General features: G+C 38.8%; 1 protein-coding gene across 3 annotated transcripts in view; it reads right to left on the bottom strand.

Annotated features, from left to right (window-relative positions):
• Window positions 1-15,024, bottom strand: part of SLIT2 (slit guidance ligand 2) — a 293,209-nt gene that overhangs the window by 30,772 nt on the left and 247,413 nt on the right. For 2 of the 3 annotated variants that reach the window (XM_075858543.1, XM_075858558.1), the window contains exons 21-29: window positions 13,870-13,938; window positions 12,892-12,963; window positions 12,729-12,800; window positions 12,480-12,551; window positions 11,135-11,298; window positions 9,675-9,799; window positions 9,482-9,579; window positions 8,082-8,221; window positions 1,111-1,137 (exon numbers count right to left, since the gene is read on the bottom strand). In XM_075858543.1, the coding sequence (XP_075714658.1) occupies window positions 1,111-1,137; window positions 8,082-8,221; window positions 9,482-9,579; window positions 9,675-9,799; window positions 11,135-11,298; window positions 12,480-12,551; window positions 12,729-12,800; window positions 12,892-12,963; window positions 13,870-13,938 (839 nt within the window). The remainder of the gene's footprint in view (window positions 1-1,110; window positions 1,138-8,081; window positions 8,222-9,481; window positions 9,580-9,674; window positions 9,800-11,134; window positions 11,299-12,479; window positions 12,552-12,728; window positions 12,801-12,891; window positions 12,964-13,869; window positions 13,939-15,024) is intronic. The other variant, XM_075858552.1, reaches the window with a different exon arrangement.

Here is a 15,024-nt window from a genome sequence, read left to right as displayed (position 1 = left end):
ACATAAAATATATATTAACAAGCTGTACAGCTGCGCTCCGGCATAGCAGCACCGGCCCTTTAAGAAACAGTAACCATTCTACTATGTTTAATATCACAAGGTAGTCATCAAGGTTTATTTCAGGAACTATGGGTAAATGTTATTAGTCAGAAGAAACAGGTTTTTACCAATGTAACACACAATTTCTGGGAACAAAATTATGGAGCAAAAGGAGAGTTTGGGAAAAAAACGAAGCAATGAGAAGGTAGACATGCCAGATATAGACATGGATCTCTGGTATGTGGTGAAGATCCAGGACAGCGGTGGCCAACCTAGCACAATGGGGACTTTATAGTCTCTCCACAATAAATAGGAACACTGGACTGCTGTTCTTGAGATCACTGGGTGTCCCAAATATTGGACTTCCACTGATCAAACATTTTTGGCACAGACAGTAGTGTATGTATGCAGTACAGTATAGTGTGCGCACAGAGCCGTATACTGTACTCACTTTACAGAACACAGATGGAAGAGTGGAACTACGCGCGGCAGGGTGAGCACCCGAGGGATGAAGGGAGTCCCCGGCCGGCTGTTGCCCACCATCTGCAATAACCATTTATGAAGACTGATGTAAAGGAACTAAGTAGGACATCCCCATATTCAGTAGACCCTTACTATAAAGATATAATGGCTTCTGAAAAGAAGGATGACCAGGGTAACAATAGGTGGGTCATGAAAGGTAAGGAGGACATGGTTTGGAATAATCTGGGCATGACCTTAGTTTTCTATTAAGGAATAAAGTTAAACATTGGATATGAGACAGCTTATAAAATATACATTGCCTGAGAGGAGCATTAAACCTAAAGTCAACAGCTTATACATGGATGACAGATACATGATATAAAGTAGTAATCACGGGGCACATATTTTTCTGGACTCCCTGTCAATAAACAGATTGAAGAACACAACAGCCAGACTCTCCACAGCCTAAAATGAATGATAACAGGGAACAATAGATTGCATTCAACCGAAAAGGAAATTTAGAAGAGATAGACTTTAGGTTTAGTGTCTCTTTAAATAAGGATGTGACATACAACAGAGATAAGTAGAGAAGGCTGTAGAAACACTGACCTTTTTCCACCTCATTCAGATTAGCAGCTTGTGCAACAAAGACAGAAGAGACAAGATACGTATGTGTTTATTGGAAAACAACACAACACGTTGAGACAGAAGCAACAAAGACAAGAGTAGAGAAGCAGACGCAGCAAGCTCAGGTTTATCTATCGAAAGAATATATTGTAAAGAGGCAAGAAGGTCCACACTCATCGACTGGAATGAAAATGGTGACACTTAATGGTTTGTGATGGAAGACGATTATTGTCATTGTGGTGAACGTGCTAAAACAACTAGTTACTCATCAGCAGTCCTATACATACATCATAAGTCACGTATCTCAACAGTCCTATACATACGAGTCCATACATCATAAGTCACGTATCTCAACAGTCCTATACATACGAGTCCATACATCATAAGTCACGTATCTCAGCAGTCCTATACATACAAGTCCATACATCATAAGTCACGTATCTCAACAGTCCTATACATACGAGTCCATACATCATAAGTCACGTATCTCAGCAGTCCTATACATACAAGTCCATACATCATAAGTCACGTATCTCAGCAGTCCTATACGTACGAGTCCATACATAATAAGTCACGTATCTCAGCAGTCCTATACATACGAGTCCATACATCATAAGTCACGTATCTCAGCAGTCCTATACATACAAGTCCATACATCATAAGTCACATTTCTCAGCAGTCCTATACATACGAGCCCATACATCATAAGTCACGTATCTCAACAGTCCTATACATACGAGTCCATACATCATAAGTCACGTATCTCAACAGTCCTATACATACGAGTCCATACATCATAAGTCACGTATCTCAGCAGTCCTATACATACGAGTCCATACATCATAAGTCACGTATCTCAGCAGTCCTATACATACGAGTCCATACATAATAAGTCACGTATCTCAGCAGTCCTATACATACGAGTCCATACATCATAAGTCACGTATCTCAGCAGTCCTATACATATGAGTCCATACATAATAAGTCACGTATCTCAGCAGTCCTATACATACGAGCCCATACATCATAAGTCACGTATCTCAGCAGTCCTATACATACAAGTCCATACATCATAAGTCACGTATCTCAGCAGTCCTATACATACGAGTCCATACATCATAAGTCACGTATCTCAGCAGTCCTATACATATGAGTCCATACATAATAAGTCACGTATCTCAGCAGTCCTATAAATACGAGTCCATACATCATAAGTCACGTATCTCAGCAGTCCTATACATACAAGTCCATACATCATAAGTCACGTATCTCAGCAGTCCTATACATACGAGTCCATACATCATAAGTAACGTATCTCAGCAGTCCTATACATACGAGTCCATACATAATAAGTCACGTATCTCAGAAGTCCTATAAATACGAGTCCATACATCATAAGTCACGTATCCCAGTAGTCCTATACATACAAGTCCATACATCATAAGTCACGTATCTCAGCAGTCCTATACATACAAGTCCATACATCATAAGTCACGTATCTCAACAGTCCTATACATACGAGTCCATACATCATAAGTCACGTATCTCAGCAGTCCTATACATACAAGTCCATACATCATAAGTCACGTATCTCAGCAGTCCTATACATACGAGTCCATACATAATAAGTCACGTATCTCAGCAGTCCTATACATACGAGTCCATACATCATAAGTCACGTATCTCAGCAGTCCTATACATACAAGTCCATACATCATAAGTCACGTTTCTCAGCAGTCCTATACATACGAGCCCATACATCATAAGTCACGTATCTCAGCAGTCCTATACATACAAGTCCATACATCATAAGTCACGTATCTCAGCAGTCCTATACATACGAGTCCATACATCATAAGTCACGTATCTCAGCAGTCCTATACATACGAGTCCATACATAATAAGTCACGTATCTCAGAAGTCCTATAAATACGAGTCCATACATCATAAGTCACGTATCCCAGTAGTCCTATACATACAAGTCCATACATCATAAGTCACGTATCTCAACAGTCCTATACATACGAGTCCATACATCATAAGTCACGTATCTCAGCAGTCCTATACATACGAGTCCATACATCATAAGTCACGTATCTCAGCAGTCCTATACATACGAGTCCATACATAATAAGTCACATATCTCAGCAGTCCTATACATACGAGTCCATACATCATAAGTCACGTATCTCAGCAGTCCTATACATACAAGTCCATACATCATAAGTCACGTATCTCAGCAGTCCTATACATACGAGCCCATACATCATAAGTCACGTATCTCAGCAGTCCTATACATACAAGTCCATACATCATAAGTCACGTATCTCAGCAGTCCTATACATACGAGTCCATACATCATAAGTCACGTATCTCAGCAGTCCTATACATACGAGTCCATACATAATAAGTCACGTATCTCAGCAGTCCTATACATACGAGTCCATACATCATAAGTCACGTATCTCAGCAGTCCTATACATATGAGTCCATACATAATAAGTCACGTATCTCAGCAGTCCTATACATAAGAGCCCATACATCATAAGTCACGTATCTCAGCAGTCCTATACATACAAGTCCATACATCATAAGTCACGTATCTCAGCAGTCCTATACATACGAGTCCATACATCATAAGTCACGTATCTCAGCAGTCCTATACATATGAGTCCATACATAATAAGTCACGTATCTCAGCAGTCCTATAAATACGAGTCCATACATCATAAGTCACGTATCTCAGCAGTCCTATACATACAAGTCCATACATCATAAGTCACGTATCTCAGCAGTCCTATACATACAAGTCCATACATCATAAGTCACGTATCTCAACAGTCCTATACATACGAGTCCATACATCATAAGTCACGTATCTCAGCAGTCCTATACATACAAGTCCATACATAATAAGTCACGTATCTCAGCAGTCCTATACATACGAGTCCATACATCATAAGTCACGTATCTCAGCAGTCCTATACATACGAGTCCATACATCATAAGTCACGTATCTCAGCAGTCCTATACATACAAGTCCATACATCATAAGTCACGTATCTCAGCAGTCCTATACATATGAGTCCATACATAATAAGTCACGTATCTCAGCAGTCCTATACATACGAGCCCATACATCATAAGTCACGTATCTCAGCAGTCCTATACATACAAGTCCATACATAATAAGTCACGTATCTCAGCAGTCCTATACATACGAGTCCATACATCATAAGTCACGTATCTCAGCAGTCCTATACATGAGTCCATACATAATAAGTCACGTATCTCAGCAGTCCTATAAATACGAGTCCATACATCATAAGTCACGTATCTCAGCAGTCCTATACATACAAGTCCATACATCATAAGTCGCGTATCTCAGCAGTCCTATACATACGAGTCCATACATCATAAGTAACGTATCTCAGCAGTCCTATACATACGAGTCCATACATAATAAGTCACGTATCTCAGCAGTCCTATAAATACGAGTCCATACATCATAAGTCACGTATCCCAGTAGTCCTATACATACAAGTCCATACATCATAAGTCACGTATCTCAACAGTCCTATACATACGAGTCCATACATCATAAGTCACGTATCTCAGCAGTCCTATACATACAAGTCCATACATCATAAGTCACGTATCTCAGCAGTCCTATACATACGAGTCCATACATCATAAGTCACGTATCTTAGCAGTCCTATACATACAAGTCCATACATCATAAGTCACGTATCTCAGCAGTCCTATACATACGAGCCCATACATCATAAGTCACGTATCTCAGCAGTCCTATACATACAAGTCCATACATAATAAGTCACGTATCTCAGCAGTCCTATACATACGAGTCCATACATCATAAGTCACGTATCTCAGCAGTCCTATACATACGAGTCCATACATCATAAGTCACGTATCTCAGCAGTCCTATACATACAAGTCCATACATCATAAGTCACGTATCTCAGGAGTCCTATACATACGAGTCCATACATCATGTCACGTATCTCAGCAGTCCTATACATATGAGTCCATACATAATAAGTCACGTATCTCAGCAGTCCTATACATACGAGCCCATACATCATAAGTCACGTATCTCAGCAGTCCTATACATACAAGTCCATACATCATAAGTCACGTATCTCAGCAGTCCTATACATACGAGTCCATACATCATAAGTCACGTATCTCAGCAGTCCTATACATACGAGTCCATACATAATAAGTCACGTATCTCAGCAGTCCTATACATACGAGCCCATACATCATAAGTCACGTATCTCAGCAGTCCTATACATACAAGTCCATACATCATAAGTCACGTATCTCAGCAGTCCTATACATACGAGTCCATACATCATAAGTCACGTATCTCAGCAGTCCTATACATATGAGTCCATACATAATAAGTCACGTATCTCAGCAGTCCTATAAATACGAGTCCATACATCATAAGTCACGTATCTCAGCAGTCCTATACATACAAGTCCATACATCATAAGTCACGTATCTCAGCAGTCCTATACATACGAGTCCATACATCATAAGTAACGTATCTCAGCAGTCCTATACATACGAGTCCATACATAATAAGTCACGTATCTCAGCAGTCCTATAAATACGAGTCCATACATCATAAGTCACGTATCCCAGTAGTCCTATACATACAAGTCCATACATCATAAGTCACGTATCTCAGCAGTCCTATACATACGAGTCCATACATCATAAGTAACGTATCTCAGCAGTCCTATACATACGAATCCATACATAATAAGTCACGTATCTCAGCAGTCCTATAAATACGAGTCCATACATCATAAGTCACGTATCCCAGTAGTCCTATACATACAAGTCCATACATCATAAGTCACGTATCTCAACAGTCCTATACATACGAGTCCATACATCATAAGTCACGTATCTCAGCAGTCCTATACATACAAGTCCATACATCATAAGTCACGTATCTCAGCAGTCCTATACATACGAGTCCATACATCATAAGTCACGTATCTTAGCAGTCCTATACATACAAGTCCATACATCATAAGTCACGTATCTCAGCAGTCCTATACATACGAGCCCATACATCATAAGTCACGTATCTCAGCAGTCCTATACATACAAGTCCATACATAATAAGTCACGTATCTCAGCAGTCCTATACATACGAGTCCATACATCATAAGTCACGTATCTCAGCAGTCATATACATACGAGTCCATACATCATAAGTCACGTATCTCAGCAGTCCTATACATACAAGTCCATACATCATAAGTCACGTATCTCAGGAGTCCTATACATACGAGTCCATACATCATGTCACGTATCTCAGCAGTCCTATACATATGAGTCCATACATAATAAGTCACGTATCTCAGCAGTCCTATACATACGAGCCCATACATCATAAGTCACGTATCTCAGCAGTCCTATACATACAAGTCCATACATCATAAGTCACGTATCTCAGCAGTCCTATACATACGAGTCCATACATCATAAGTCACGTATCTCAGCAGTCCTATACATATGAGTCCATACATAATAAGTCACGTATCTCAGCAGTCCTATAAATACGAGTCCATACATCATAAGTCACGTATCTCAGCAGTCCTATACATACAAGTCCATACATCATAAGTCACGTATCTCAGCAGTCCTATACATACGAGTCCATACATCATAAGTAACGTATCTCAGCAGTCCTATACATACGAGTCCATACATAATAAGTCACGTATCTCAGCAGTCCTATAAATACGAGTCCATACATCATAAGTCACGTATCCCAGTAGTCCTATACATACAAGTCCATACATCATAAGTCACGTATCTCAGCAGTCCTATACATACGAGTCCATACATCATAAGTCACGTATCTCAGCAGTCCTATACTTACGAGTCCATACATAATAAGTCACGTATCTCAGCAGTCCTATACATACGAGCCCATACATCATAAGTCACGTATCTCAGCAGTCCTATACATACAAGTCCATACATCATAAGTCACGTATCTCAGCAGTCCTATACATACGAGTCCATACATCATAAGTCACGTATCTCAGCAGTCCTATACATATGAGTCCATACAACATAAGTCACGTATCTCAGCAGTCCTATACATACGAGTCCATACATCATAAGTCACGTATCTCAGCAGTCCTATACATACGAGTCCATACATAATAAGTCACGTATTTCAGCAGTCCTATACATACAAGTCCATACATCATAAGTCACGTATCCCAGTAGTTCTATACATACAAGTCCATACATCATAAGTCACGTATCTCAGCAGTCCTATACATACGAGTCCATACATCATAAGTCACGTATCCCAGTAGTTCTATACATACAGGTCCATACATCATAAGTCACGTATCTCAGCAGTCCTATACATACAAGTCCATACATCATAAGTCACGTATCCCAGTAGTTCTATACATACAAGTCCATACATCATAAGTCACGTATCTCAGCAGTCCTATACATACGAGTCCATACATCATAAGTCACGTATCTCAGCAGTCCTATACATACAGGTCCATACATAATAAGTCACGTATCTCAGCAGTCCTAAACATACGAGTCCATAAATCATAAGTCACGTATCTCAGCAGTCATATACATACGAGTCCATACATAATAAGTCACGTATCTCAGCAGTCCTATACATACGAGTCCATACATCACAAGTCACATATCTCTGTGGGGTTTGCTAGAATTTGTAAACCAACGATAGCTACCAGGCCCTAGACTGCTCTTGTCTGACAAATTATAATAATGTTCTGAAGAAAACACATTATAAAATGTATAATATGGATCCATTTCTGCATAACTATGAATGTGAGTAGAGAAGGTGACTTTGTGTTATGAACTATGGATCCATTATTACATTGGTCATATCTCCGTGATCTCACCTGTGTATTCTGATGGACAAAGACAAGTGTAGTTGTTGATTCCATCCACACAAGTGGAATTATTCTCGCAGTCATTATCTTCACAGTCATCGATGTTCACCTCACAGATTTCACCTTCAAATCCATCTGGACATGTACACCTTGAAGAGAGAAGGTTTACAAGCCAACTTATGAGAAGACATTCATAAGGACATGGACATTCATACCAAGTTTTAATAAGTATGCAATGTTATTCCTATGATCCTACTTTGCTTGGTTGGATGTTTCTTTTATACTCGGTGACCAAAACTAAGGTTGGCTATGCAAGGCCAGATTTTTCAGCCACGTCTATCAGGTGAGAACTGAGCTAGAGACATAACTTCAAGCTTCTAGGTCCAATACCAAATTTGTAAAAGGGCCTGCCAACTATCATGCACTATTATTAACTGGTGCATTCTTATTTGGCAGTAGGACCATTGGGTCCATTCAGGCACAAGGGTCCAGGTGCATCTGCTACCGCTACACCCCCTATAGCTACGCCGCTGGATCTAGCACTTCCAATGATCAAAAGAAATGTTGAAAAATCTATAGGTGATAGTTGATCATTCCCGATCACGCAAACCGTCAGTGTTGGCGAGACATGTGCTCATGTATGGCCTTGCCCTCAGGACAATTCAAATGACTAGAAACTATATAATAAAATACATATGCATTACATAACTGGAAAGCACACGAGGAGGCCAGAGAGATATTTAATAAATAATGACCTCTAAATCCAATAAGTTTAAGTCATCTCATGGTCAAGGATGAATGTGATCCTCAATTCTAGAGTGCTAAAGTGGCTTACTGTCGTTGGTAAGATGACCTAGCTGCATAGTGTGACTGGTGGTCTCCACTGATTTAAAGATAAGTAGACCTGTGGTCATAAATTATTGAGCAACATAAAGGATGGGAGAAGTTTTCTATAAAAATATATAGCTGTCCAGATCTGCAACAATATACCTGTCACATTTTGCTTGCAGAATGTGGAAACAATGAGGAAAATATACTAGGAAACATATTGCCAACATATGTTTAAAAGTGTCAGTTCCTTAAGATTACCTTGTGGAAATTTATATAAAATTTTCCTATCCCCAAGTAATGTGCTTGGTCAATTACTATCACATACGACGTATGGGTTCAGTATGATGATTACCACCTACGATACCATCTAGACTAGAGGCACATACACCATGGGCAAGACAGAAATCTACATCTGATACCATTCAGAAGATTACTATATTTTCTATAGGATGAACTGAAACTCAGTAGACACCAATGTCATTCTGCAACATATCCAATTGCTAAACGCATAAGAATTTGAAACAATATACAATAAAGTGTTACTGTCAAGGAGATATCAACAAGACATTGATACTAACCAAAAACCATCTTTCTCCCCTTCTTTCAAGTGGCAAGTTCCACTATTTTTACAGGGACTACTGATGCAAGCATGGATGGGTATATCACAGTCCTGACCCTAGAAGTAGAAGAGTATGTAGCATGTATCAATGTAAATGACAGCGACAACCTGACATGATAATAAAAAGTTCAGGGTTCATCTACAAATAATACCTTGAAGCCATAGGGACATGTACACCGGTAAAAGTCAACTGGGTCGTTTTTACAAGTACCATCATTTTTGCAAGGGTTGGATAAACATGGATTACACTTGGAAAGGATGTTGATATCCACAGGTCCTAAGCAATAAGAAACAAATGATAATCAAAGCACCAATAGATAAACATATATATAACCTCCAACCTGTAGCTCTCCAGCTAACAAGGCTGAAGACCATTGATGAAATACAATTAAAAAAAATTCAAAAAGTTTTACTGCAGATTTCTCTGTCTACTTCTACTACCTCTTTGGCTAGGGTTGGGCAAATTCTACCTGCAGCAGCTATTGGGCTATGATGATGAATTTCACAAGACTAGAAATCATAAAATGCATTCAACACAATACATATGTGAGATGTCTAGGGGAAGCCCCCCAAAGTGACAGATCACAGCCGTTTTCTCTGAGATTGCTATGTTGTTCGACAATCGTGGATTTGAAGTCAATGGGCCTCATGTATCTAAACACATTAAAGAGATCTGCTTCGGACAATCTCTTTTTAATCGAAGAGTCCAGTTATAATCTGCTGGGGAAATAGCAGCACTTGTTCTATCTTCCTGCAGCGCCACCGCAGGGGAAACGAAGCATTACACAGTGTCCTTTGGAAATCAATGAGAGAAAGAGACACTCTTTGTAGCCACTCTCTGCAAAGATGAATAGAAGAGGATCCTAAACAGGGGACACCCCTCTATTAACTCCTAAAATAACCCCTTTAAGCAGCTCTTGGAAAATGAAAGCTGCACTGTGACTAGCCTTAAGCTAAATATCTCACTATCTCCTCATCAGATGAACATGTGATATTATAATATACCATAAGAATGGACTATAATAATAATGTAATATTACCAAAGGTGGAAGTAACAGGGAGAGGACCGATACTGCATTTACATTACTATATAGAAGTTGAATATCCATATTATTTAGCATCTACACAGTTCTGGTCATAATAAACCAAACCATGGTTGATCTATATCTTCAGACATCTTCAAAGTCTATGACTCCACTGTAAACCACAACTAAAGCCTGGTTCACTTTAAGTTCATTTAATGATATAGCACACAGACAGGGGTGTGGAAAAGTGACATGCGTGTTTGGATTTGGGGGTACATCTAGGGGAAGGTACGTAGGTGAATGGTTGTTTTGACAACTTGGGGTCTAGAACCCTTACCTGCAACAAGAAAACCACATGGCCCTGGAATTTCTAGGGCAAGGATTATCATAAGGCCAAAAGTAAAAGATTGAATGTTAGTTTGAATTCGAACAGCAAAAACATTTATAGTTAATATTACGTAACCTACAGGACGATTGATTGAATGAACGGATTATTATGTTACTGTCATTCTCTTCTTTTTATTAGAATTGAAAATATTCCATCCTTTTTCTAAAGAGAGTCTAATGAGAAGTGAATAAGATATTACCATGACATGTAAACTTCTTGGATGGTGTGGTAAGGAGAAGCTTGTCGGCCATGTCCCCAGGTCCGGCACACCGTGCAATGCCAGGCTCTTTATATTCCGACTTGACCCAGTCTGACAGCCATTGCATGTTACAATCACAGTACAGAGGGTTTGCCCCAATAGCCCTGGAACAGGATGAATGGGAAATATTGCTCTCAGTACAACTCAACTGCAGATGAAGCATTGTGAAATATCTATATCATGGCTCACGCTGTATGTGTTTTTAGTAAGTCTAATTTCTGCGAAGGTGCTCAGGAAATGGTCACTTTGTATTACTTGGAATGAGGGTAAAGTGTGGGATGTAAAAGCATTCTATTTCCAATGAATCCAAATAGAATAATTCAATAATAAAGTAAAATATATAGTGAAACATCAAGCAACATTTTTATACTTTCAAAATGCCAAAAGTATGAGCTGAAGACAAAATGTATACATGTACAGATGTAGTAAAGTTTGAAGAGTAACTACACTTTCATCAAACTTTTGATATGTCATAGAGACATAGCAAAAGTTTGGATCGGTGGAGGTCCAGGTGCCGAGACCCCCACCGCTGCTGAAACAAAGGTGCAAAGCGCTCATCTGAGTGCCTTGCACCTTCCACTGTGATCAGTGCTCCTCTTCAGCCTGAAGACGGCTCATATAGACATTCTATGAAAGCCGTCTTCAGCCTGACAGGGAGCGCTGGTCACAGCCGAAGATGCAGGACACTTAGCTGAGCGCTTTCTGCACCTGATAACTTGATGCAGCGTCAAGTTAAAGTTTCTTGCCACAATGTATTTAACGCATTAAGACTCAAGTTAAATATTGCTACATCTGTACTAATGTATGGAGGATTCTAAGTAAAGTAATCGAAAGGATAGCATTGGTAAGGGCTCAAGCATATGGCAAATTTGTGTGCATGTCACCATATGCACCCCTGGAAGCAATGATTTTAGGGGAGAATGGTAGCATATGCTCCCCTGGAAGCAATGATTTTAGGGGAGAATGGCACCATATGCTCCCCTAGAAGCAATGATTTTAGGGGAGAATGGCACCATATGCTCCCCTGGAAGCAATGATTTTAGGGGAGAATGCCTCCATTATATGACATTTGATGGAATATGCCACAATTTTTCATGGGCTTCCATATAAGATCGATGGGTACCGTATTACGGATCCATACAACACAGATAAAGCTGATGTATATTTGCATTTAAGTGTCCATCCAACAGCAAAACCGGCTCCCCAGATAGGCCGCTTATTAATTTCCTTTCTAAAAACTGATATCACTAACGTGTCTATATTTAAATACAAAGAATTAACTTACAAGTGTGACAGAGATGAAAGACCGCTGAAGGCCCCTTGAGGAATAGTGGATATGTCATTGCCATGTAGAGACCTTTAGGACACAAGTGCATAGTTGGTTAACTACAATTCTCAGCTATATCGGTCAGCACATTATAAACAATGCTACACCTATATGGATGTAAATTGGTTTATTTTAATATAGTAACAGATAGTTATATAATATATTCATACGAGTGATCGGCAGTTCACAGTGTAAGTCATCACTTACAAGAGTCGAAGGGAATTCAGACCATCGAAAGCCTGGAGAGGAACGCATCGTAGACGATTGTAACTGAGAATCCTGTAAAGAAGAAGCAGTAGTTAAGGTTCATTTTACTGGAGATGAACTTGTATTATTCATCACTATGAGCTAAACGCGATGAATTACTTACAGAGTGAGTAGCTGAGTCATATTGCTGAAACTCTGGTTAAAGAGAGTGCTGATTCTGTTATTGCTCAGGTCACTGAAAAAGACAGATCCATTCAGTTACCTTATTACATCTCCATTTGGAAAGGCAAAGATCAAATCATGCTGTTAGAGATACTTATAAAACACCAAAAGTATCACTATTGTTGCTGTATGATATTCTCCAACACATCGGTGTAGCTAGAGGGAGGGCCAGTGCTATGGGTCGGATACAGAGGTCCAAATCTTCTGCATAGACATTAAATATTAAACTTTTAGCTACCTGCAGTCACCACTAGGGGGAAGCTTACTGCATACGATTTATACACAACAGCATGCAGTAAGCTCCCCCTAGAGGTGTTTGCAGCCAGCCAAAATTGTAGTCCTTTATATCTTGATATTTAGAGCTCTGTATATGCGCATATATATATATATATATATATATATATATATATATATATATATATATAGGAGTTCTGACCCTTATAAAGATTAAGACAAAAATTAACAAGATGAGAGAAGAAGAATTCAAATAAAAATGTAAAAAGCAGAAAAAAGAAAATAAATTGGAAGAAAGAGGGAGAGGTAGAAGAACAAGTTAGGGAAAGTGAAAGTGAGAAGACGGAACAGGAAAAATAAAAAACAATGAAAGAAAAAAACAATCACGATTCTTATGTTTATTGATAAAACCATCATTACATTTTGGATTGTTTTGTACTATTGTTATATCTTTATCATTATGCTTTCTGGCCACACAGTACTCTACCAACATTCGGCTACTAATCCAGTATCACAGGTGTCATGGCTCCCTGCCAAATCAGGTGGCCTTTGGGAAATACTACAGGGCATAAATCAATGGACCTTTTTTTTCTGTTACAAAATGTAAAAAGCGAAGTTATTATATTTTCTTTTATAATGGTTTTTTATTATTACTCTTCAGCCAATAACTTATCTTTATACTCACATGAGCATTAAGTGCTTGTAATTGGACAACTCCTTAGGGACGAGGGTAAACTGATTTCCATCCAGGTACCTAGAAGAAGAAAATACGGTAAAATACATCATTGTGCAAGAAATTGAAAAGGTTTTAGATCAAACTAAATGTTGTGGAGTTCCCAGAGGCTGAGAGAAAAATGATGGTGGGAACACAATAAAAATACCACAGTATTAAAAGTCATAAATTCATTTTCGGAGTCAGCAGCATGCATAATTGATTCACTTAAAGACTAATTTCTTTTTTGCTATTTTATAGCAAATAACATAAACTCAGACACTGAAAAGTAACAATTCACCTGTGAACATCGTTCCAGCTGAAAAGCAACGTTACAATGTAATTATGTTTATTATCAATGTACGACAACGTCATAGAGTATTCTCTGAAGAATGAGGTAAAAGTATTCATGATCATCCTGGTGCATATGGATTTATTACATATATATATTACATATATATGCAGCAGTAATCTGAAACTCACCCCCCCAACATTTGCAGATAATTAACCCTTTGAGGATCGGGCTAATTTTCGTCTTGAGGACAACTACAAGTTTTATTATGTGGCCTCTTTGCATTCCGACGGTTATAACTTTTTCATTTTCTTGTTCAATATGAGGCATTGTTTGTTTTTTGCTGGACGAGTTGTACTTTATTTATGTGCCACCTTTTTGGTACATATGTATGAGCGTTTAATTTATTTTAATTTTGGCAAAAATAAGGAAAAAAAGTAATTTCGCTGCTTTTTTTAATGTTGTTTCTTTACTCCTTACCTTGATGATTATGAATGATAGTTCAAATGTATTGTACAGGTTGTTACGTTCATGAGGATAGCAATGTGTTATATTATGTTTTGGGACTTACATTTAATAAAGTTTATATAACAACAGGGAATAAAGTGAGACAGCCCTGTGGTCCTTCAATGGAAAATGGACTGTCTGCATATGCAAGGCCATCAAAAGGGGCCCTCCATCGGTCCTTTTCTTTATATGCCGCGATTGGCATTTATCTCGGGATATAGAGTTAAACGAGAAAGATCAGAGATTTTTCTGATCTCCATCGTTAAAGTGGGTCTGTGGCTGTGTGTTATAGCTGTTGCCCTACTCCTAATTGGACGGGCACAGAAACA

This window comes from Rhinoderma darwinii, chromosome 1, assembly GCF_050947455.1.
Source record: "Rhinoderma darwinii isolate aRhiDar2 chromosome 1, aRhiDar2.hap1, whole genome shotgun sequence".
Taxonomy (NCBI): domain Eukaryota; kingdom Metazoa; phylum Chordata; class Amphibia; order Anura; family Rhinodermatidae; genus Rhinoderma; species Rhinoderma darwinii.
Note: the sequence above shows the minus strand (reverse complement) of the source record. Positions and strands in the feature narration are given on the sequence as shown.